The sequence below is a fragment of the Balaenoptera acutorostrata genome, chromosome 16 (genome assembly GCF_949987535.1).
Source record: "Balaenoptera acutorostrata chromosome 16, mBalAcu1.1, whole genome shotgun sequence".
In the NCBI taxonomy this organism is placed as follows: Eukaryota; Metazoa; Chordata; class Mammalia; order Artiodactyla; family Balaenopteridae; genus Balaenoptera; species Balaenoptera acutorostrata.
In genome coordinates, this window is record NC_080079.1 from 47970690 (window position 1) to 47995692 (window position 25003).

General features: G+C 37.5%; 1 protein-coding gene and 1 non-coding gene across 7 annotated transcripts; both read right to left on the minus strand.

Annotated features, from left to right (window-relative positions):
- Positions 1–172: 172 nt before the first annotated feature.
- LOC103003102 (mitochondrial import inner membrane translocase subunit Tim23) lies at positions 173–24978 on the minus strand. 6 transcript variants are annotated; one of them, XM_057530701.1, is made up of 8 exons: positions 24724–24978; positions 21997–22055; positions 13822–13915; positions 13519–13603; positions 10949–11007; positions 9024–9134; positions 8641–8785; positions 173–720 (listed from the first exon to the last, which is right to left on the minus strand). In XM_057530701.1, the coding sequence occupies exons 1-8, from the start codon at positions 24827–24829 to the stop codon at positions 651–653; spliced, it is 729 nt and encodes a 242-aa protein (XP_057386684.1). In that variant the 5' UTR covers positions 24830–24978; the 3' UTR covers positions 173–650. The 6 variants fall into 6 exon arrangements, with proteins under 6 accessions (XP_057386684.1, XP_007176342.1, XP_007176343.1 ...); XM_007176280.3 differs by having other exon boundaries at positions 175–720; positions 8641–8701; XM_007176282.3 differs by lacking the exon at positions 173–720 and adding an exon at positions 5970–6009 and having other exon boundaries at positions 8641–8701.
- On the minus strand, positions 11529–11732 carry LOC114236976 (small nucleolar RNA SNORA74). Its single transcript, XR_003622806.1, has one exon. It is a non-coding gene; the product is annotated as a small nucleolar RNA SNORA74 (small nucleolar RNA).
- Positions 24979–25003: the final 25 nt, after the last annotated feature.

The following is a 25003-nucleotide window of genomic DNA, read 5'->3' on the forward strand; positions in this document are numbered from 1 at the left end:
ACACTAATGGTATAATGGTTAATCTGAAATATCTTTAGGTTGTGTAGTGTCAACTCTATTGGAGAAAAATTTTAACCTAGTTGCTAATGCTGCCAGTAGCCCTTCATTTCAACACAAACATGAAAACATGTTTTAGCCTAGTGGGGCAGAAACAAATGCCAAGAGTAACTTTGGAGACACCCACTGTGTTTTATGTTGGAGTTATGACTTTGGTTCCGTTTTTACCCTTTATTGGGAATACAGGGCAGTATTACAGTCTTGGATTATTAAATGAACAAATGTGGTGATACAGCATTGACAAGCATGACCTGAATTCTGGGAGTAAGTGGTTTTCCAGTTCGGGGGGTAGGAGAAAAAACAGGTGCAAGATCTTCTTTAAAGGAGAAGAGAACCACATTACTCAGCCACCAAGGGATTTTGGCTTCAACTCATTAATGGCTGGAAGGAGTGCCAGTCCTGGTCAACCATCCATGATCTTCATCACAGCAAACTGGAATCTCCTTTTTCAAACTAGTTGCAGGTAAAAGAGTAAATGACTCCAGACTGACTTATAAATTGATCTGGATGACTACTAAAGTGTCCTCCGTTCACCAGCTAGTAATCTTCAGAGAGACTGTTGGAGCAAGGAGCCTCTCATGTGCTCCCAGTTATTATATATCGCGTAGAGGCTCGTAAGGGTTAGTCCTGCCAGGCCGCCTCGTGCCACCCCTCGAAGACCACCTGCAGAGGAAAAACAAGAAAATAACAGCCTTGTATTGCATACTGTCCTAGCATCACAGGGTTAACTAAGAGTTTCCTAAAGCTGAGACACACTGTTCATGTTTATGCAGATTCCATCCCAAACAGGAGAGTAAGCTGTAAAAGTAATAAAAGAAACTAAGACTGAAGTTCAGGAGAGAGAGATTCCCTAAATCACTTGTTTAATACATAAACTATATTTTCATATTCACAACGTTTTTTCCACTTTTAATTTCACAATTTGTATCTAAGATCATCAGCATAATTTCTTGACTTTTCTCAATCTGACTTAATCCTAGAACACTTCTGGACAAGATCTTACGCTTATCATTGAAGTCACAGCCAGATCAGTAATTCCCTGCTAATCATATAATTTAGAACTTGGGACTTCCCTGGTGGCTCCAAGCTCCCAATGCAGGGGGCCTGGGTTCGATCCCTGGTCAAGGAACTAGATCCCACATGCATACTGCAACTAAGAAGCCAGTGAGCCATAACTAAGGAGCCTGCATGCTGCAACGAAGACCTGGCGCAACCAAATAAATGAAGAACTTAACTGGCACTGTCAACTGATTTAAGGCTGTATGTAAACACAGTGACACCCTCTTTGAAAACAGTATTAACAGCCTTTGGACTCTGCCCAGGTTCTCTAAATATTAACTTTGAAGACTCAAGACAGAATGGTGGGTGATAAGATGGCTATAATCAAGCTTTGAGTTAGATGCTGATGAAGCACCAACTCCCCTGTTGCCTATTCCTACCCTGATGTGTCAGAAAATCTCAACTAATGAGCAATGAGGCACTTAACATCATACTAGTTGAAAAACATTCAAGGATTAGACTTTGAACTGTTTCTGCTTAACAACAAAAGAACAATTTTTCATGTGGAAAAAGATTAGGAATAGATATTTCATTTGAAATGCAGAAACAAAAATGTTTCAGTCAGTTATCTGAAAATAGTCCCCAAGTCTAATAAGAGGAATGGGGGGTACCCAAAGAAGCTTTTAAGAAATATTTTATGTTCTCTTACAGTTTCACAAATAAGTAGGGATCACAGACTTCAGGTGTAGCCTATATTGTACCTATGGAGTATTTGTTCCAAGTCACATGTTAGGAAGGCAAAGGTCCAGTCGTTATACCTTATTATAGGCCCTTTAGCTACGAGCCAGTAAATTCCATGAAATTCATGACACTGCTGAGTTAGAATGCTTCAGACCAACCCTTTCTGCAATGAATGTCTTGCCAGATGGCTTCAGATGATAAAGGGCCACTTCTTCTAGGAGGCTCTCTAGCCTGAAGACTTAAGATAGCTGACCTGCTTAAGCTTCAACTATGAAGTGCCCTAATTATCTATCTTAAACAGACCCAAACAGAAACTGCAGGCGTCATCTGTAAACAGCTGTCAAATATGTGGGAAGGAGGATCAGAAACATAAAAAAATTAATCAAAGTAAATGGGAGATATCTCCTAGAAGTCTACATCATCTCTTTATATCTTGCCACACAGACTAGGCATGACAGTTGAATATGCAACTGTATTCAGTGTGGTTGAAAAATTAGAAAAATGATATAGGGGAGGTAATTGAAAGCACAATAATTTCGCAGACACCATTTCCTGGGACCATACATTCAACTTCAGACTAACTCCCCTGGACCTTTAGTCGATTACAGGTCCACAGGACTCTGAAGTCTGCCCACTGGTTTGGAATTGGCTGCAAAATGTTACTTTCAGTTGGCCTTTTGCTTTGAGTGTCCTAGGAACATGGTTTCTACTTGGCCATTTTAGAAGGATCTTCACACTACTCATCTATCAGATAGCAAGCCTCCCTGGATATAGGTACTAGGGGTAATAATGAAATTGGGAACTATAAGGATTTAAGATTTTGGGGACATCAGTGGCACACTGTATCCCTTAAGAAAAATTTATCCCCTAGAAAGCCTTCTACTTTCTGACCAAAATGAAACAAACTTAGTTCAAATCAATTGTTACTTCTCTGAAGGCTAGAAAAAAGTTGTTTCTAGCAAGAAGACACCAAACATACATAAGTGCTTGATTTACTAATCACAGTAACCCTGACTCAAGGGTAGCCTTTTATTACATGTTTTAGTTTTAATTCTTTCCATTAATTTCAGGGTTTTCTAGCTGGTTGATCTGTTAAAAGTTTGACAGCCTTGGCTTTAGGCTTTCTGTAATAAAACAACTTTTGCCCAACTAAACACAGGAAGTGGATTAGCAAATAAACTTGCTTTGAACACAGAGTAACCAAATGAGGCCAATGGTTAATCTCTATAAAGCAGAACAAACATGAGACTTGTGTGTCACAGTTTTATCTTCTGTCTTTTGGATACTTATACAACTCTTCCAGAAAGGGCAAATATCACCTCTTCTAAACCTGGGAAAATGAGGCCCAGAATATTCAAACGCCTGGTTTATGCGGTATAGAGCTGATCACTGGCAGAGCTAACACACTGAACTGATAATTATTTTAGCACAACGGTCAGCACATTTTTCTTGAAATGGCCAGAAAGTAAATATTTTAGGCTTTGAGAGTGCAAAGGCTATGTAGGTACTTATACAACCATTAAAAATGTTAACTATTTAAAAATGTAAAATACATTCAGTGAAGACACAGGTATCTGGCCAGCAGGAGCCTGTGGCCCTTGCTTTAGAGGAACAGCCTTACATACACAGAGATGGCTACAAATTCCATTCAACAAATGTTTGTACTACTTAAATTTTTTTGTTAAAACTATTCTTTAAAACTGTGATAAAATACACATAACATAAAATTTACCATTATTAAGTGTACAGCTCAGTAGCATTAAGTACATTGGCGTTGGGCTACCATCATCCATCTCCAGAGAACTTTTTTCATCTTACAAAACCGAAACTCTGTACCCATTAAACAACAATTCCCTCCTCCCCTTCCCAATCTAATGCCTAATTTAATTTTTATTACGTTGACACATCTTTGCTCACTTTAATTTTTATTTTTATCAAAGTAGTCCATATAGATAATTTTAGAAGTCAAGATAGTACCAAAAGATTTTAGTGATGCACAACAGTCTGGGGTACTCATCATTCTTACCCTAATTCCCAGTTCCCAAAAGCAACTACTTTAGTTCTTTGCTTTTTACCTGCATGTTTCTAAAGAACATCTTTATCTTGCTATTTCTTGATATTTCAATCCTAGATACTGTCTATTGATTTCCTACTAGGAAAACTGTGTCAAGTCTCGTAAGAATTGTACGAAATGTGCTTATGGCAGAAAAGTTTATATGTTATCTCATTTATAACTCTCTGAAGGGAATAGAGTCACCCTTGTTTTTTTTTTCTTTTAAATTTAATCACCTTTACCTTCTTTTTATTTTATTTTATTAATTAATTATTTATTTAATTTTTGGCTGTGTTGGGTCTTCGTTTCTGTGCGAGGGCTTTCTCCAGTTGCGGCAAGCGGGGGCCACTCTTCATCGCGGTGCGCGGGCCTCTCACTGTCACGGCCTCTCTTGTTGCGGAGCACAGGCTCCAGACGCGCAGGCTCAGTAGTTGTGGCACACGGGCCCAGCTGCTCCGCGGCATGCGGGATCTTCCCAGACCAGGGCTCGAACCCGTGTCCCCTGCATTGGCAGGCAGACTCCCAACCACTGCGCCACCAGGGAAGCCCCACCCTTGTTTTATAGACAAAGAAACTCAAATTCAGACAAGTTACTCTCCTATTTACACATTTAGGGATCCAGTGCTAGTCAAACTCAGTCTGACTCCAAAGCCCACTGTTTTTTTCAGCATACCAAATTGCCTCCAGCATAGAGAAAGGAGATTATCAGGGAAATTTCTTGAAAGGGGTACTAACAATTGAGCTGGGCCTTAAGGATGGACTGGATTTCAAATTTATCTGTTTGATCATATGACATGCATGAGAAAGCTGTGGGAGAAAAGGCTGGAAAGATAGGTTAAGATTAGAACATGGAAGGCTAGGGTGAGAAGTTTGAATTAAGATAGAAAGGAAGTGTGTCATCATCACAGGTTCCTGGGTAGGGAGTATTAGAATTAGAACCATCCTTGAGGAAGATTAAGCTAGAAATAGTTAAGTAGGTAGGAGACTGGAGGTAGAAGTCTAATGTCAAAATGGTCAACGGAAAATACCGTTAGAGAAGTTCAGGGCTTGTGATAAGGGCCTCAACTCAGGTGATGGGTGTGATAAACTTCACAACTGATGGAATGAGGGGACAGAGAAAGAAAGGCAGAAATCAAAGGTGATTAGGCCCGCTTCCTGCTTCTTGTTTTTTCTTTCTTGGTTTTGTAACAGAGTGGAAGCAGTAGGTGGGACTTTGAACCGCACTTCTGGGCTTTCCTGGGCTTCCCGTACCACTGCCCCATCCAGTCCTTCCTTGCAATGCCAGCGCTTCCATGCAGGACCAAACTCACTAAAATATTCCAGCTGTTTTTGAGCCCCCACGTTACAGTGTCCTTTTAGGACTAGTCTTTCGGTGGCTGTTTTTCTGCAGGTGGTAGGGAGCGTCCCAGACCCCTTTGAGAACCTTATGGAAGTTTTAGAGGATTTAGAAACCCTGACTTAACATCTCCTGGTGTAAACTCTGTACTCAGGAGAAGGGTGAAAGTTTAACTCTCTGGAAGTTACAATAAACAATTTAAGGCTTGTAAGTAAATGGAAATGCTCTAGTACTCAGATGGTAAGAATTAAAGTCCAGGTAAACCAAGTCTTTATACTGGCCTATGAAGTTCTATCATCTATATGATTTGGTCCCTCCCACTTTTATCACTCCAGATTCTGCTACTCTCCCATTGCCTTTTAACTCCCACTTCAGGGCCTTTGTTCTTGCTGTTACCTAAATTGCTTCCTCCAGACATCCACCTCACGCTCCCTCATCTGTCCATCCTTGGTCAGATATCACCTTTTCCTTGAAGGGTGTCTTAAAACACCTTGGTACATACAGTTTTGCATGTATGCCTTCGTGTGCTGTGGGATAAATTGCTGAAAATTAGATGACTTGAGCAAAGGATCTACATATTTAAAATATTAATAACTAATGCCAAATTGCTCTTCAAAGTACTTGCTTACCTTTGCCAATAAGCATCATCTACCATCACTTTTTAAAAGCTAGGTTGTGAAAAATATTACCTTAATGTTTTATTTTGCTTTTCCCTGGTTGCTTGTGAGCAAACTTCAATTGTTTAGTGGTCGTTTGTCTTTCCTCCTGAAGGGCTTTGTCATATCCTTACTCCACTTTTTACTGGGTTGTTGGTTTAAGTGATCTGTTGAAATGTTTTATATATTATGGCAGTTAGCTCTTTGGAAGAATGTTGATGCCAGTAATAGAAATAAAGAAGTCATCAAGAGGCTGTTTGTAGCATATGAAGTTTAATTTTGAAGGCCTGGCATTCACTGAGAAGTAGTACCTTTTAACAATAACCCTGATAATTGCTTAATTTGAAAAACTGTATTTGTTTATCTTCTTACTTTTACTTAGCTTGCTTTTATAAGGTGACTTTCTCATGGAAGGCACAGGATAAACAGGTAAGGAATTTTCCGCGAGGGGGAAAGGGGCACCCATATTTTTTGGTTTCTGAGGCCTTGTTTCCTGAAGATAAGTGATCAGGTCTCTTCAACATTCTTAAACTTACACATGATAGCAAAACTACAGCTGTTCTCATTCTGGTAAAATACTGGTCATTAGATTTTCACACGGCATAGGAAACCTAATAATGACATTTCACACCTTCTGAAAAACATTTACAGAGTTCATTAAATAAAGCATTAGATCTGAAGTAAAAGCACACCATCAGAATTATTCCTTTAGCCTCTTTTTGGTCTGACAACTACCCACCTTCTCATGTATTTTCCCTCATGGTTTTTCTTTCTACAAAAGTAGCTTCCACACCTAAATTGAATCATATTGCTTTCATTCTAAACTCCTTCCTTTAAAAAAAAAAAGAAAAAGAATCCTATTTTAGAAGAGTAAATTGGGGATTGGAAAGATTTTAGGTCAACAGGAATTAACCATTCTCTAAATGTAAACTTCTTTCCTTAATGGTTTACGCTGATTCTAGACTAAAGAGCGCCTAAACTTTTCCAAATCCTTGAATCTAGAAGTTTTACAAATATTCCTGCCACACAAAACTCATAATTCTGTGCTCTGTCTTAAGTAGAGTGTAAACCAGAAATCAGTTAAGATACTGATTTGCCTTTGTTAGAGCAATTTTGATGCGTTGAGTTAAACTGTTCAGCCAGGAACTACGAACCAATGTTGGAATTCTGGGTCAGCAGATTATTTACCTCTTCTATGTTCCCCAATTGCAGTGGAAACTGAAATCTACTTGTCACCTGACATAGAATTAATGAATGAATATTCTTTTTTCCCCTTTCTCTTCTAAGCCAAGAGCCTACTCTTCCATAATTGATGTTGGAGGTGTCCCAGGTGGTGTTATAAATGCCATTCCCACAAGAAAGTTCTGGACACAGAAAGCTAGGCTCTCCTTTTCTGGATAATACCAAGTATTCAGCCTTTCCCTTTTTATCTTTAAAATACGTGTAATATGTCTTAAATGAGATGGTAATTCAGTACATTTTCATACTCAGGGCTGCCCTCAACACAGGAAATGCCGTAATGGCTTACCTTGAGCAAGAAAACGGGGATTGGTGGGAACTGAGCTGCAGCTTCAGTGCCCATCCACTGGGGTAGCTGCTCCCCAACCTCAGCTCCAGCCATCTGCCACCACACATAACGTGAGCTTAGTGTCTTCCATTTGTTCAAAAGAAGCTAAAATTTCCAGACTTTTGTGTGAAATCTCCTGTTTTTTAAATTTTAATTTGATTTTTAATAAACATAGTTTGGGCCAACTAAACTCTTGATGGCTGAGTGCCACCCTTGTGGTGCCAATTAGGGTTTTCAATTCCTTTGTCTGATCCCAAAGATTTTCAATGTGGAAGTATTTTTAGGTTTTTAACAAGGTTCTTCTATGCCAAGGTAACACTTTCATGGACATAAAAGGTATTTACTGTCTTACTCTACCTGGGAGCTCTGTTGATGTGCGTAAGCACACGCATGTGTTGCAGAAAGTATTGTGACCTCTTAAGAAGAAAATTCCCAATGTGATCCATTTTCAAAATTAAAAAAGCTTCTTACTCTCAGTTGTATCAGGAAATTTTGGATTTTATAATTCTGTTGAGACTTCTCTCATTTCTTTCCAGTAAAAATGAGGCCAAAATGCTACTTGATATTTGTGATAGAGGAATTACATAAAAACGAAATTACTCAGTTAATCAAGTGTCTAAAAGCATAATAAAGCAATCAAACAAATAAAGGTACTTTTCAGAGGCTTGAGTATAGAACATATGTAGTTTAGGCACTTTAAAACAGAAATGTGAGAAAAATCTGGGGCTGTCACTAGTTATATGATCTTTTAAGAAAGATCATCTTAATACTGTGCTCATCTATAAAATTGGGGTGTGATGATTATCACTTCACAAAGTTTTAAATGAAACAAGTTATATTAACTGATTATTGCTGAGCGTGTAATCATAACTCAGTGAATGTTAATTTCTTTTCCATCTTAGAGGAGAATTTGATATTTGATCTTCATCCAGTTAATTTTGACTCAACTCTCAGGGTTTTGATTTTTTTTTTTTTCCAAAACTGAATGGTATTTAGTCCACCCACGTTCACAACAGCATTATGCACAGTAGCCAAAGTGGAAGAAACACAAGTGTCCACTGACACATGAATGAATAAACAAAATGTGGGACATACGTACAATGGAGTATTATTCAGCCTTAAAAAGGAAGGAAATTCTAACACATGCTACAACATGGATAAACCTTGAGGACATTATGCTAAATGAAATAAGCCAGTCACAAAAAGAAAAATACTACATGATTCCACTTACGTGAGGTACCTAAAGCAGTCAAATTCAGAGAGATAGAAAGTAGAATGGTGGTTGCCAGGGGCTGTAGAAGGGGGAAATGCAGAGTTGTTGTTTAATGGGTATAGGGTTTCAGTTTTCCAAGATGAAGAAAAGTTCTGGAGATTAGCTGCACAACAATGTAAACATACTTAACATTACTGAACTGTACACTTAAACGGTTTGGATGGTCAATTTTATGTATGTGTATTTTACAAAAAATAAAAACCAAAATCCCAAACCACGAGATGGCAGAGAACATTATACTACAAAAAAAAAAAAGTATAATGTTTCCTTTTAAACTACAGTATGGATAAAAAGCATACTTCAACTGTATTGAGACAGCTTCACCATTTAATAGTACCTACCTGTACATTTATACAACATGCCCGTCATGGTACCAGCTGCTACTGTGTTGAGGTCATCTTCTGCACCTCGTGTTTTTTCAATGATGACACCAAATGCACTATAGAGCAAAGCTATAGGGGAAATGGAACTGATCAGTAATAAAAAAGTAAACTGAAAGTCAGTGTGGCAAAATTATATTTAGATAAATGTATTCTACAGACATTATAAGTATTCACAGACATATAAACAATGATCACTGGGAACACTGTTTGTAATAAAAAAGGCCTAGCAACAAATAAAATGACCTTCAAGAGGGGACTGATCCAGAAAAAGACTTTCTACATAATGGAATACTATGTACTCACTTAAAACGCAGGAAGAGCTCTATTCACTAATATGTAAAGCAGGCACGTATGTGTATGACTCTGGATATGCAAAGAAAATGTTTGGAGAGATTCAGAAGAAATTTATTAGCTATTTATGGAAAGTACTACTGGGGAGTCCCAGGAAGAATATCTTTAATTTTCACTTCCATTTTATTCGTAACAGCTGTACTTTGGGTTTAGAAACAAAAACAAAACACATGTATTTCTATTCTAAGAAAAATATGACTTCCAGAAACGTGAGATCTGGTTCCTGCACATGTAAAAACCCTAACACTAGCACTATTTAGTTTTAAAAAGATCTTCCCCCAAACTACCATTCTCTTATGCCTGTAAAGACTGATTAGCCATGAATGCATTAACTCTTCTCCTTACCCTTTCTCAAAATTATAGCCACATTTGACCCCTCAAAATTATACCAAACTCAGCCTTACAACTCCTCTGCTGTGATGTTTTTATACTTCTATAAGGGCTCTTCTTCCCGTTTCAATTTATTTAACTGAAACTAAACCTGAGCAGAACACTGTGACCGGTCACATTACAAGGGAAACATACAGGGTGACTGGCCACCCCAGTCTGCCCAGAATTGAGGGTTTCCTGGAACATGAACTTGAAGTGCTACAACTGAGAAAGTCCTGGGGAGACCAGCACGACTGATTACTCTGGGCACACAGGTACAAAGGAGGGTGACTGTGCTTGGTGGAAGGGCACTGGGGTCATGGGCAGCATATGGAAGCAGCCATTTACTAGGATCCCAAATGCAAATCTGACTTTACAGTGTGAAAATGTACTGCTTCCAAAGCCCATGACAAGGCTAGGATCTCACTCTGTTACACAGAGCCTTTTCCTATTTTTTCAGCAAGATGCCTACATTTTCTCTTACTTAATCTGCCACAAGTAAAAGATTTTCAGACTTTCAAATAAAGTAAACTTTGGATTAGGGCATAAGTGCCATAAGTAGGCTTATTATAAGTCATGAGTAATCAAAAGAGTCAATCATTCATAAACATTACAGTATGAAAGCATTTGGTCCTAAGTACTACTCAATTATCCCTTCCTTAGAACTGCAAATGTTTTCAATGTCTACAAAGGCCCTATTACAATTCTGGCAATTAAGTCTGGGAAATCTAATTAGGTACACAGAATGATGAATGGTCTATTAGGAAAACATATCAGGACGGCTGGATTAATCTATCATATCTTACTACAGGAACTTGAACCTCTCCTAACAAACAAAACCATTTGCCTTGAACCTAAATTATTTTAATTTCATTTAGTTAAAACATGATTTTATTTGGTGTCTTGCCGAGACAGGAGAGTATGCAGTGCTTAAAGCATTTAGAAATGAATGTATTTCACAATGGTATTAGCAGCTGGGATTCTTTTGTTATACAGTTTATGGTCTTCTCCTAAGTAGTATCTATACTACTCACCAGAGTGGATTTAAACATAATTTTTAACATCCCAGGACCAGGATTTTAGTTGATCAAACTGTTCATAATACATGTACATTCTTTCTTTGCAGTAATAATAATTTATTAAAAAGTGAGATATCTACTTACCCAGAGAACCTAGAGTATTAGCCCAAAGTGCCCCTTGCCTGGTCACCATATTCAAGATCCTACCAGGGCAGAAAGAGAAAGAATCTGTATTTAGAACCAGTATTCCTTTAGTATTTAGAAAAACCATAATAATAGCAATTTTAAATGTATAAACGCAATACACAAAGTTTTCTTAATTTTAAAACTTAACACCTCCTCAGAATTCAATTAGGATAGCTTTTACTTTATATAAATATAAATGAAGGTTAGATTAAAAACTCCAACATTTTTGGGCAACAAGTAAAGAAAATTCTAATTATTAAATGTGTAAAACTATTAAATATATAAAAGGTTTGAATGATATCCTGGAATGTATTTTATAAAGAAGTTTACAGAAACTGATCTATGTTAAAAAAAAAAAAATGACATAACAGACAAACTAGCTTATAATTAAGTTTCTTATGTGTGTGTGGGGTAGTATGTATACTTAGAATGTTAAGTAGAATCAAAGTGTGGAATATCATGGAATACAAAGCAAAATTAAGGACAAATACTCAAAGGAAAAAGGCATCTAACTAGAATACATGAACAAAGTGCACTCTGTGTCTGCTCCCAGACTAGAACTAAGCAGCCAAAGTGAATGCTTAGCACACTCTCAAGGAAGCACAGCGCTGCCCTCATCCAGTGCCAGACGTCACCAGAACAGTGACGGAGGCCACTGGAGGAAGAAGACAGAACACTGCTCTCCCAGCAGTGTAACACTGTCTCAGGAATGGTTCTGTCCTGACAGCTGACTACTGCTGGAGGTTATAGAATTACAAAAACAAACAGGAAAAGAACTCATTTAATTAAAGCACTCATTTAAATTAATGCTCAGTAATAACAAAAATCTGTATTACTTTTAAAGGATTATTTAAAAAATTAGTAATGATTACAAATATTATGTTACACATTTAATTAATCTAATTATGGTACATATTTAATGATATATTAAGTTTAGCACTTAATTGTTTTTCATTTATAACAAGCATCTAAAACTACTAATTTTCATTACTGTATTGCTGGTGGCACTGCAAAGTGCCAAAGTCCTTTGGAATGTGATCGGGCAACATACGTCCACTTAAATGGGCCCTTACCTACTTCCCACTTTAACCATCTCTCAACAGATTAAAGGCAGAAAGTAAGGAAACTTACCCAAGATCCCAAAACAGTAAGCAATGAAACTGGGCTTTGAAACTACATGGATTTGTCTGGCCTGAAACCCAATTACCTTTCCATTTTTAAAATGCTGTCTCTCTATTTGAAAGATCAGAATGATTATACTAAAAAATGGTATGTAAGATTTTAAAAATCTGACTTCAGAAATGCAAACCAATTTGACTCTCCCCCAAAATTAGTAACTATGATGGTTTTAAGAAACAAAGGTTATCTTTTCTAAGAGACCTTCCACTTTCAAATTGGTGTTCAGTAATATGATGCTGGGGATTTGTTTCAAAATGATATGGAAGGGAAGAAGGAGGTGGGACACAACTGGTCCTGGTGCTGGTTGATGGTTGTTGAGCTTGGGTTATAGTTCATAGATGTTCACTGTACTACTTTGTCTACTTTTGTATAAATTCAAAATTATCCATAATACAAAAAGTAAAAAAAAAAAATTGGAGTAAAGAGCGAATATTAAGAATATAAATACAAAAATATTCAAGGATCTGAGCCTGTAAAGCAAGGGCAGTGATCCATGCAGTAGTAGGAATATGAAAAACTTGACAGGCCTTCAGGTTTCCCAAGGTCCAATTCTAACACACTGCTGCCATCTGCTGGCTAAGAAACATATAAGGAAAATGGAGCTTAAATTGTCCTAAAATAAAAACCACGAGCCACTGAAGAACACATACTGTGTGATTCTACTCATATGAAGCATAAAAACATGCAAAACTAAACAATATATTATTTAGGGAACAGCAACAGGAACTGGTCATGTTTATTCCTTAAGCAGGGTGAAGATACATGTTATATACACTTTCTGACCTTAATTGCACTTTCCCTTCTTTGCAAACTTCAGTTTCCTAAGAGGAGACTGTCTTACTCCTTTTGGAACCACCTCTAAGTTCTAGGGATTTCATTTAAATTTTCTGCACCTTTGCACTTAAGAAAAGGAGAGTGAAGTCAATGAGAAGTTTAAGTCACATGTCGGCAGATTTAGCAATTACTCTTCTGTGCTTCTTATTTCTTCACTTATGATGTCCTATGGTTTTGCACACCCCTGAACAATCCAAATAATGTACTAGTAATTCAACAATTTGAAAAGCATGTTATATAGGCCTGCAAAATGGAACAGGTGTAGCTGAGAAGTTAGGTTAGGACTGAGGGACACTGACTCAAAAATCACTCCTTCTAAAAGCTTAGACCCAGGACTTAATCCCTAAATTCCTTTTATTTTGAATAAGGGAAAAACAAAACAAAACACCAGAAAAAAAAACTGACCAAAAAGTATACCAATACTCTAAACAACTGTAATCTCAAGGTTGTGCTCATCAAGCCAACAAAGTAGAGATTAATATTCAAACATCACTACATCATTACATGAGACTTACTGTACATTTCTTGGTTTGGACCAGGCCATGTTCTGGGTTTCCTTCAGTCCTAGCCGTAGACCATTCATTGCCCCAAATGCAGCCCCTGGCAAATCATAGTAACAATTCATTCAAATAATCAGCTTTATATTAAAGAACAACTATACTTCTGATTCTTTTTCATTTTTATTTAATAATAAGAAAACTGTAAATAATGATTTTCAAAAAAACAACCCTGAAGGTGATATTTTAATTGCCTTTGCTTTTAAGCACCTCTGGCCACTTGGATTGAGGATACTTAAAAAAACATATATAAATACCAACCTGTCATACAACATCCTCCAATGGTAAAGAAGGCCAGTTCAAATCTGCCCCGGGTTTTATTAGCTCCAGTTGGTAAAATAAACTCATCTGTATCCTACAGGGATAATAATGAAAACCAAGTTGAGCTCCCCTTAAGACATAGTACTTGCAAAGTGTTTAATTTTTCAAAGGAGTTTTTTACAGAATGTAAATCCGTAAATTAACTAAAACTCAACTAAGTCAAACAAAAGTAAAACTTTCTGCAACAAAAGGAACATGTAAATCAAAATGAAATGAAATATACAACATATATAGTTATGCTCATTAGTTCTTAGGAGAGATTCTTGCCCAGAACTTTGCATCTCAATGTAAGTTTGATAGATTATAGGAAATTTGCCTTCATGATAAATTTGAAAGTTTAGGAAGGCCATCTCTAGAGAAAGGTAAACTGAAAGCTATGAGCGATAACAGAATACCAGTCTGGAAGGAGAAAATAACTTTCACTCTGTAGCTACTATTTATCCAGCACCATTTTACTATATGTAAGACCAATGATCATAAAAAATGAGCAGAAACTATAAAAGTACAACAGTTTGGATCACTTACGCAAGGGCAAAAATCACCTCCTTAACAATTCTTAACTAGTTGTTTGCAGGGCATATATTCCTTTGATAATCTTAGAAAGCTTACAGATCCACCTTCTAGTAAATGCATACACAGAATCTGGTATGAACCCCCTGAAGGTCAGCCAAGAATCCTAGGTTGAGAAGTGCTACTGTAAGAGCACAATAGGATTGATTTCGCAATACAATCCACTTTTTTATGTTGAACAAATACATTTTTGCCAAGCTTTCCATACAAAAATGGTTAAAATGAGCCCCTGAAGGATAGCACACACCCTTAGCAAAAACCACTAACAAGTAAACATCCCTTTGGCAAATACTGACCTTTGGTAAATGCATTCCTGATTAGGAAAACTGTACCTCTGCACTGATTTTTGATTTCTGGCTTGTGCACACGTTCTTGCCAAAAACTGTACAATAAACAAGCCCATGTACTCTCATCACACAGAAATGGTCTGTTGGACAATGATAAGCAACTCTGAAAAATTCCGTGTCTAAATATATTTATTATACATTGATCTGTAAATTCTGGGTGCTTCCTGACTTTTCAATTAATGACTTAGTTTTAAATTGTGCTTCCTGTTTGAGGTTTTTAGGAATGGTATATTTAATATGATGAGGTAAGTAATTATCCTTCAATCCAGAAATGGATCACTAACTACACATAGGAAATAAAAAAGATGATCATGATTAACATTAGTAAGTATTGATACAAGTGCATGTCATCACCGACTCATTCTTCAGCTAGTGAGTCAATCTTGCATTCCTGAGATATCCAACAACTACTCTTTGAAGCTTGATGTTGTAAACTGAGCTTTAAAAAAACCCTACTATTTGCAACTTTATCTATGTTGAATCAGCAACTTCTCCAAACTGAAAAAATAAAACCCACAAAAACAACCAACCAAAAACCGAGGCTAATATAAACCTTAAAATGTATAACCCCCTAATTTCAAATGTTTGTATTCATCAGACCACTCTTATTTTCATAGGCTTTTGAATAATAATCTGATCTAATTAAATAAACTCAGGTGGTATTTATTGCCCCAAATGTACAGATTTGGTTCAAGATTTCAGTAAAAAGATTCCCACTTTACACTTTCATTTACACTTAACTTAGTATTAATGACCTCATAACTTTGTAACTACTCACTCCAATATTTTTTATTGGGGTGCTTTTAAAATTAATTACTTGTTGCTTTTATTTATGTATTTATTTTTAATTTTATTTATTTATTGGCTGCGTTGGGTCTTCGTTGCTGCGTGCAGGCTTTCTCTAGTTGTGGTAAGCGGGGGCTACTCTTCGTTGTAGTGCGCGGGCTTCTCACTGCGGTGGCTTCTCTTGTTGCGGAGCACAGGCTCTAGGCGCATGGGCTTCAGTAGTTGTGGCTCGCAGGCACTGGAGTGCAGGCTCGGCAGCAGTGGCACACGGGCTTAGATGCTCCGCGGCAGGCGGGATCTTCCTGGACCAGGTCTTGAACCCATATCCCCTGCATTGGCAGGCGGATTCTCAACCACTGCACCACCAGGGAAGCCCTACTTGTTGCTTTTAAATATAAATCTTTAATTTGTGCTCTGATCACTGCTCCTTCTGATCACAGAAGTGCGTACAAAGAAGCAGGCAGCCATTGTTGTTGTACCCTCTCCACCCCCACTTATTCCAGGGGCTTTAAAGAAGAGCTGGGAGCTGGTCTCCTTGCTGCCTCCCCATTCGTGAACTAAACATTAAAGACTACAACATTCAAAAGCAATTGCATAAAAAGGAAAAATTAGAAAGTGACAACACACACCCAGGAAAAAGTGTAGGCTCAGAAAAGAACTGAGAAGAGCTTAAGTTTACATTTCAGGCTGGTCCTTGGCACACAGGCAGACTGTAATAATAATAATAATAATAATAATAATAAAAAACCAATAACCAAATAAAAGCAAACCTTGAGGAAGGGGGGAGAATCTGATTTCCAGAGTTAACCACATTATTAGAGTCAAACGTCCAGTTTTCAATAACAAAAAATCACAAGGTATACAAAGAAATAGGAAAGCATGGCCCATTCAAAGGGAAAAAATAAATCAACAGAAATGTCCCTAAAAAAGACCTGATAATAGGTGTACTAGGCAAAGACTTTAAAACAAGTGTCATAAAGATGCTCAAAGAACTAAAGGAGATGTGGAGAAAGTCAAAACAATGTATGAACAAAATGGAAACAAAGAAATAGAAGACCTAGAAAGAAACCAAAAAGAAATTCTGAAGCTGAAAGAACAATAGCTGGAAAATTCACTAAAGGAATTCAAAGGCAGATTCGAATGGGCAGAAGAAAGAATCACCGAACTTGAATACAGAATAGAAATTATTGAGTCTTAGGAAAAGGAGGAAAAATGACTGAACAGAAGTGAACAGAGCCTAAGGGATCTGTGGGATACCACAAAGCAACCTAATATACAGACCATGAGTTATAGGAGAGAAAGAGAATGTTTGAAGAAATAATGGCTGAAAACTTCCCAAATTTGATAAAAGAGATGCATATGAACATTCAGAAGCTCAATAAACACCAAGTAAGATACATTCAAAGAGACCCATACTGAGACATGTTAAAATCAAACTTTCGAAAGCTAAAGACAAAGAGAGAATCTTGAAAGCAGCAAGAGAAGCAACTTATCACATACAAGGATCCTCAATAAGATTAAGAGCCGATTTCTGAAGAGAAACTTTAGAGGCCACTAGACAATGCGCTGATACATTTAAAGTGCTAAAAGAAAAAACTGTCCACCAAGAACCCCATATTCAGCAAAACTGCCCTTCAAAACTGAAGGAGCTATTAAGAAATTCCCAGATAAACAAAAGCTGAGAGAGTTCATGACCACTAGACCCACCCTGCAAGATACGATCAAGGGACTCCTACAAAGTAAAATGAAAGGACACTAGACAGTAACTCAAAGCCTTATGAAGGGATAAAGATATTAATAAAGGCAAATACATGGACAATTATAAAAGTATTACTGTAACTTATGCTTTTGACTCCACCTTTGTTTTCTACATAATTTTAAAGTTTAAAGCATTTAAAAGAATTATTAGATTATGTTTTTGACCACATGATGTATAAAGATATAATTTTGTGACATCAACAATTGAGAGGGGCAGGGACAGCTGGTAAAGGAGCAGCATTTTTGTATGTTACTGAAGTTAAACTGGTATAAATTCAAATTAGTGTTATAACTTTAGAAAACAGCTATAGAATACATTTTAAAAAAAGGTTATGAGAACGGAATTTAAACAATTCCCTACAAAAAAATCAAATAAACACAAAAGAAGGTATTAATGCAGGAAGGGAGGGACAAAAAGCTAAAAGGCTTATAGAAAATGAATAGCAAAATGCCAGAAATCTCTCCTTATCAGTAAACACTTTAAATATAAATGGATTCAACTCTCTAGGCCAAAAGACAGAGATTAGCACAATGGACTAAAAAACATTATCCATTTATATGTTGTCTACATCGGATTCACTTTACAGCCAAAGACACAAAAAGATTGAAAGTGAAAGTATGGAAAAAGATATTCCACACAAATAATAACCAAAAAAGAGCAGGGTGGCTATACTAACATCAGAAAATATAGACTTTACAGCAAAAAAGGTTACAAGAGACAAAGAAGGACATTATATCAATAAAAGTATCAACATAGCAAGAAAATATAACAATTATAAACATTTACTTACCTAGTAACAGACCATCAAAATATATTAGGCAAAAGTGATGGAATTAAAGGGAAGAATAGAAAGTTCTACAGTAACAGTTGGTGATTTCAAAATTCCACTCTCAATAATGAATAGTAACTGTTATAACCAGACAGAAAATAAGGAAACAGAGGAGTTAACACATTAAGTCAACTAGATCTAACAGACATATGCAAAACACTCTACCCAACAATGTACACATTTTTCTCAAGTGCACATAAGTCATTTTCTAGGACAGACCATATGGTAGGCCACAAGTTAAGTCTCAACAGATTTTAAAAGACACCATACGAAGCACCTTTTCCAACCACAATGGGATGAGTTAGAAATCAATAACAGAAGTAAAACTTTTCACAAATTTGTGGAAATTAAAAAAAACACCTCCTTAAACAATCAATGGATCAAGGAAGAAATCACAAGGGAAATTACAAAATACTTAACAGATGAGCAAAAAAGAAACACAACATACCAAAACTTGTGAAACTCAGTGAAAATGGTGCTAAGGGGGACATTTACAGCTATAAATGCCCACATTAAAAAATAAAAAAGATCTCAAATCAAAAATCTAACTTTACAACTTAAGGAACTAGAAAAAGAAGACACTATACCCAAAGCTAGCAGAAGGAAGGACATATTAAAGATTAGAGCAGGGATAAATGAAATAAATTACTAGAATCAGAAATGAAAGTGAGGACATCACTACTGATTCTACAGAATTAAAAAGGATTGTAAGAAAATGTTATTAACAACTGTATGCCAACAAACTGGATGCCCTTGATGAAATGTAAATTCCTAGAATCACAAAACTCACCAAGAAACAGAAAATCTGAAGAGACCCATACTAGTAAGGAGACGGAATCACTTATAAAAAAACTCACAACAAATAAAAAGCCAAAAAGCCCAAAAGCCCTGGATCTGATGGCTTCACTGGTAAATTTTACCAAACATTTAAAGAACTAACACCAATCTGGGGGTTCCCTGGTGGCCTAGTGCTTAGGATTCTGGGCATTCACTGCCGTGGCCCAGTTCAATCCCTAGTCAGGGAACTGAGATCCCAAAAGCTGTGTGGCGGCGCAGCCAAAAAAAAAAAAAGAAGGACTAACACCAATTCTTCTCAAACTTTTCCAAAAAACTGAAGTGCAGGGAATACTTGGAACACTTCATAACTCTTTGTATGAGGCCAGCATTATCATACCAAAGCCAGACAAAGACACTACAAGAAAAGAAAACTACAGACCAATACCCCTTATGATCACTGATGCAAAATCTTCAACAAAATTCGAGGAAACCAAATCCCACAGCACATTAAAAGGGTCATACATCATGACCAAGTGGGATTTATTCCTGGGATGCAGGATGTTCCAACAAATGAAAACTGATCAATGTAATAGACCATATTAACAGAACGAAGGGAAAAAAACCCCACATGATCACCTCAATTGATGCAGAAATAGTATTTGACAAAAATCCAACATACTTTGATTGATAAAAACACTCAACAAATTAGGAACAGAAGGAAACTACCTCAACATAATAAAAGCCATATATGAAAAACCCACAGCAAATACAATACCCAAAGATGAAAGACTGAAGGATGCCCGTTTTTTTTTGCCACTTCTATTCAACACAGTATTAGACGTTCTAGTTGGAGCAATTAGGCAAGAAGAAATAAAAGGCATCCAAACTAGAAAGAAGTATATCTTTTTTCACAGATAATCTTATATACAGAAAATCCTAAAGACTGCACCAAAAAAACCCTGTTACAACTAATAAGTGAATTCAGCAGAGTAGCAGGATACAAAGTCAACGCAAAAAATCAGATGCACGTCTACAAACTAACAACGAACAATCTGAAAAGGAAATGATGAAAACAATTCCACTTACAGTAGAATCAAAAAGAATAAAATACTTAGGAATTAATTTAACCAAGGAGGTAAGTAACTTAAAAAGACATAAAGAAATGAAAACATATCCCATATTCATGGATCAGAGACTTAATACTGTTATGATGTCAGTATTACCCAAAACAATCTATAGATTCAATACAATTCCTATCAAAATAGGAACTGACATTTTTTGCAGAAATAGAACCCATCTCAAAATTCATATGGAATTTCAACAAACCCCAAATAGCCAAAACAATCTTGAAAAAGAAGAACAATTCTGGAGGACTCACACTTGCTAATTTCAAAACTTACCAAAGCTACAATAATCAAAACAGTGTGGTACTGGCATGTAGACCAATGAAATGGAAGAGAGAGCCCAGAAATAAACCCTTGTACATATGGTCAAACGATTTCTGGCAAGAATGCCAAGACCATTCCAAGGGGAAAAGACAGTCTTTTCAGCAAACAGTACTGTGAAAACTGGATATACACATGAAAAAGAGTGAAGCTGGACCTTTACCTAACACCATATACAAAAATTAACTCAAAATGGATCAAAGACCTAAATGTAAGACGTAAAACTATAAAACTCTTAGAAGAAAACACAGGGGAAAAGCTTTGTGACAACGGATTTGGCAATGATTTCTTGGATATGACACCAAAGGCAAAGGCAACAAAAGAAAAAACACAAATATTGGCCTTCATGAAAATTTAAAACTTCTGTGCGCCAAAAGACAACATCAACAGAGTAAAAAGGCAACCCATAGAATGGGAGAAAATAATTGCAAATCATGTATCTGATAAGGGGTTAATAATTAGAATCTATAGAGAATTCCTAAAATTCAACAACAAAAAACCAAATGAACTGATTCAAAACTGGATAAAGGACTTGAATAGACATTTTTCCAAAGAAAATACACAAACGGCCAAGAAGCACATGATAAGTTGCTCAACATGGCTGATCATTAGGGAAATGCGAATCAATACTATGAGTTGCCACTTCACACTTATTAGAATAGCTATTACCAAAAAAACCCAGATAATAACAAGTGTTGGTGAGAATGTGAAGAAACTGGAACCCTTGTGCACTGTTGGTGGGAATGTAAAATAGTACAGCTGCCGTGGAAAACAGTATGGCAGTTCCTCAAAAAATTAAAAATACAATTACCATATGATCCAGCAATTCTACTTTTGGATATATAATCAAAAGAATTGTAATGAGAGTCTGGAAGAGATATTTATAAACCAAAGTTCATAGCAGCACTATTCCTGATAGCTAAAACATGGAAGCAATCCAAGTGTCCATTGGAGAGATGAATGGATAAGCAAAATGTAATATTATTCAATGGAATATTATCCAGCTTTAAAAAGGAAGGAGATTCTGACACACACTACAATACAGATGAGCCTTGAGGACATTATGAACTCATCATCATAAATGAACTAAACCAGTCACAGAAAAATAAATACTGTATGATTCCACTTATTTGAGGTACTTAAGAGTATTCAAAAATCAGACAGAAAGCAGAAGGGTTGCCAAGAGCTGGGGGGAGGGTGGAAAAAGGAGTTACTGCTTAATGAGTATAGAGTTTCAGTTTTACAAGATGAAAAGCATGGAGCTGGTAGGTGGTGACGCTACAATATTAGGAATGCGTTAAATACCACTGAACTGTACAGTTAGAAATAGTATATTTTGTTAGTGTATTTTATCACAACTTTAAAAAATGGAAAAAAACAACCAAACCCCAAAATCCTTTAATCAACTAGTATCAGGAAGAGATGTAAGCCAAATCCCCAGAGTTTGTGAGGGAAAAAAGGGTGAATTAAGACCAGAGACTTGGTGCCTCCAGATGCACATATCACAGATCAAGTCAACATAGGTACTTGGGGTTATATTGTTAAATGGTAAGATAAAGGACCAACTTAGTAAAATCATAAAAGGACTAGTCTTAATCTTACCTGCACGAGATACCGTGGATCCACATTTAAATAAGGAGACAGAGGGTTCATACCAGTTACTAGAGAGAAAACAAAGCATTATATTGCAATAAAATTTTAAAAAGTTATTTCATTTAGCATTAATTTTGCTCTTGTTTTGTGTGTTTTGCAATTTTGATGCACAGGCTCAATGAATGTGAATTTTTCTCTCACTTTCTTAGTCTTATCCTTCCTGTCTGGCAGTTTAGGGGCTGCCTCTTCCTGGTGCCCTCAATCTTGCACTGTTGTCTCAGGATCTCGTATCAACAAGATATTGGCAGTGACGTGGATCAAATAATCAAAGTAGCAGGAAGCATAGCCCAGGTCAATAATAAAGCTAATTTCTTTCTACTTTACTACAAAAATGCTTGACAACTATGCAGATTGCAAAATAAAACTGACCAGAAACCAATCAATTTTATGAGAAAAACATCGTTTGGGTTATGTGTTGTGTATAAATATTCTAAGGCAATTCCTTCAGATCTTAGTGTTGACAGATTTAATTTACAGGGTAGAGAATTCTTAGGTCATCACCAGAAGGAAGGGGTCAGGGCAAAAGAAATGGGCACTCTCAGAGGGCCAGACTTGAATTCTACTACCTTTGAAGATAGAAAAATTTATCAAGGAAAATCAACTTTCTCACATTTTAAATTTAATCTTTGGATCCTTCTGTATCTCAGCTGATTGTTCACAAACCTATCCAATACCCAGGACTCTGGTCTTTTCATCAATTCGAAGTCCTATTAGTTCTGTATCCAATATCTATCCTGAATTGTGTTACTTACCATCTTTATTGCTACCACCCTAGGCCAACCACTAAATCTCACGTAGACTGTAGTAACTATCTCCTACCTAACCGGACTCCTTACTTGCTCTAGTCCTTCCAATTCACTTTCTAAATGGCAATTAAAGTGATTTTTTTTTAAGAAAAGGAAATCAGCCTTAATGGCTTCCATTTACACCTGTAACCAAATCCAAACTCCTTACAAAAGGCTTACACAACACTACATTAGCTGCCATTCCTTGCCCCTCTAATCTCATTATCTCCCACCAAACCAACTCCGGAGTAACTCTGTAGATACAATGGCCTAACAGCTGATCCTCAAACACTTGCCACCCCCCAGGCATTTGTACTGTACTCAGGTCACAGCTCAAAGGTCAACACTCCTGAGTTGCTTTCCCTGGACCATTCTTAAATGGCTTTGGCTCCCATCACCATCTCAAGATCCTTTTATTGCCTTTACACACTTATCACTAACTGAAATATTTTTTACTTATGTTACTTGGCTCACTTCAACAGGATGTAAGCTCTGTGAAAACAGCACTCATCTTTTAAAATTTAACTGCTGTAGTCCTGCACCCAGAAAAGTCCATCTCAAGTACTCAGCAAATGGTGTTCACCCCTTGATCTCTTAATTTACCTTCAAATCTTAATTAACGTAACAATGCTTCTTCACATTAAGGCAGTGTCCTTTGTGCTCCAAAACTCAAAGGTCCTGAGACTAATATACAAACTACATACAGTCATATCCTATAACTTATTACATACAAACTATGTTCTAGATTCAGTTCTTTCAAAACTAAATTTATTTATCTATTATTTATTTTTGGCCGCACTGGGTCTTCGTTGCTGCGCGCAGGCTTTCTCTAGTTGCGGCGAGCGGGGGCTACTCTTTGTTGCGATGCGCGGGCTTCTCATCGCGGTGGCTTCTCTTGTTGCGGAGCACGGGCTCGCAGGCTTCAGTAGTTGTGGCTAACGGGCTCTAGAGCGCAGGCTCAGTAGTTGTGGCGCTGGGGCTTCGTTGCTCCACGCCATTCCCAGACCAGGGCTCGAACCCGTGTACCCTGCACTGGCAGACGGATTCTCAACCACTGCGCGACCAGGGAAGTCCTAGATGCAGTTCTGACACAGGTGACACTAGTAACTTTAAAGGGCGTTTTTGTTTTTGAGCATAAGAGACTTAAATTATAGTACAAAGATTCTCAAGAGAAATCAGTTTTATGAAGCGCTTATCCTTCACCAACTTCCCACTATCTTTAACTCCAAGTTCTATTCATCCAGTTGAATACCACAGTTAGAAAGTTCCAAAGATCTGGAATACATACTCACACTACTTAGGAGAGGGCACAGGCAGGGTATTCGTGCTTCGGCACCCTAGATCTTGAATATTTCCTTTCCTAAAATTCTTACCGGCTTCTTTCTTCATGTCTATAAAAGTTCTCTTCCAAGCTCCTCCAGTCGTCTCGAGACGTATTTCTTTCTCTCCTGTACACATTAGTATTGAGTGTTTTACCCTGACGGCTACTTCGTGGTTTAGAATGTGACTTTGTGCTAAAAAGTTATGTATGGGCTCGATACGTGGAATGCATTTACTTGCAAAACTGGGCGCTCTTCTGCACTTAGGGCCAAGCACACAGCCCCAACACACAAGGAATTTGTGGGAGGAACGATAAGACACGAAGCTTGAATATAAAAGGAAGAAAACATGCAACATCTCCTGGGTCCAGGTCAACCACAGAGAGCTTCTCGGAATCCATGGCTCCAAACACTCGTTCAGTGTTGAAAGAGCGGCCGCGCAGACACACTAACCCCACCACTGCTACTGAAGCTTGTGACCGCTAGCAAAAAAAAAGAACAGGGCACGTCGCATGTGTAGCGTGGCCGCAAGAACCAGTCAGAAATGTTCGCAAGCTAGGCCCGATACTTACGCGGGACTCCGGCCAAATCCGCGTGCGAGTAGCCTGCTCCACCGGCTCCGAAAAAGCCGGCCAACCCCCCTGTGGTTTTGTTGCCGCTTCCGCCGCCGCCCTCCATGGTGTCGCAGCAAACTGCCCGTCTGCTTCTCCCCGCCGCTTCAGGCCGAGATCGCGTGCTCGCCCGTTTCTCCTCTGTAATAGTGGGGAGACCCGCGTAACAACCACCTCCTTCACACGCTGACCTTCCGGGCGCCGGCGCCCGCTAAACCTCACACTTCCGCTTTGCGACAGC

Excerpts from the sequence above, each read along its gene's own strand:
- LOC103003102 (XM_057530701.1), bottom strand. The coding sequence starts at position 24,829 with ATGGAGGGCGGCGGCGGAAGCGGCAACAAAACCACAGGGGGGTTGGCC. Across the intron at positions 11,008-13,518 it reads TCCAAACCAAGAAATGTACA|GATCTTGAATATGGTGACCA; the intron begins GTAAGTCTCATG and ends CTGCCCTGGTAG. Across the intron at positions 9,135-10,948 it reads TAATACTCTAGGTTCTCTGG|CTTTGCTCTATAGTGCATTT; the intron begins GTAAGTAGATAT and ends TTTCCCCTATAG.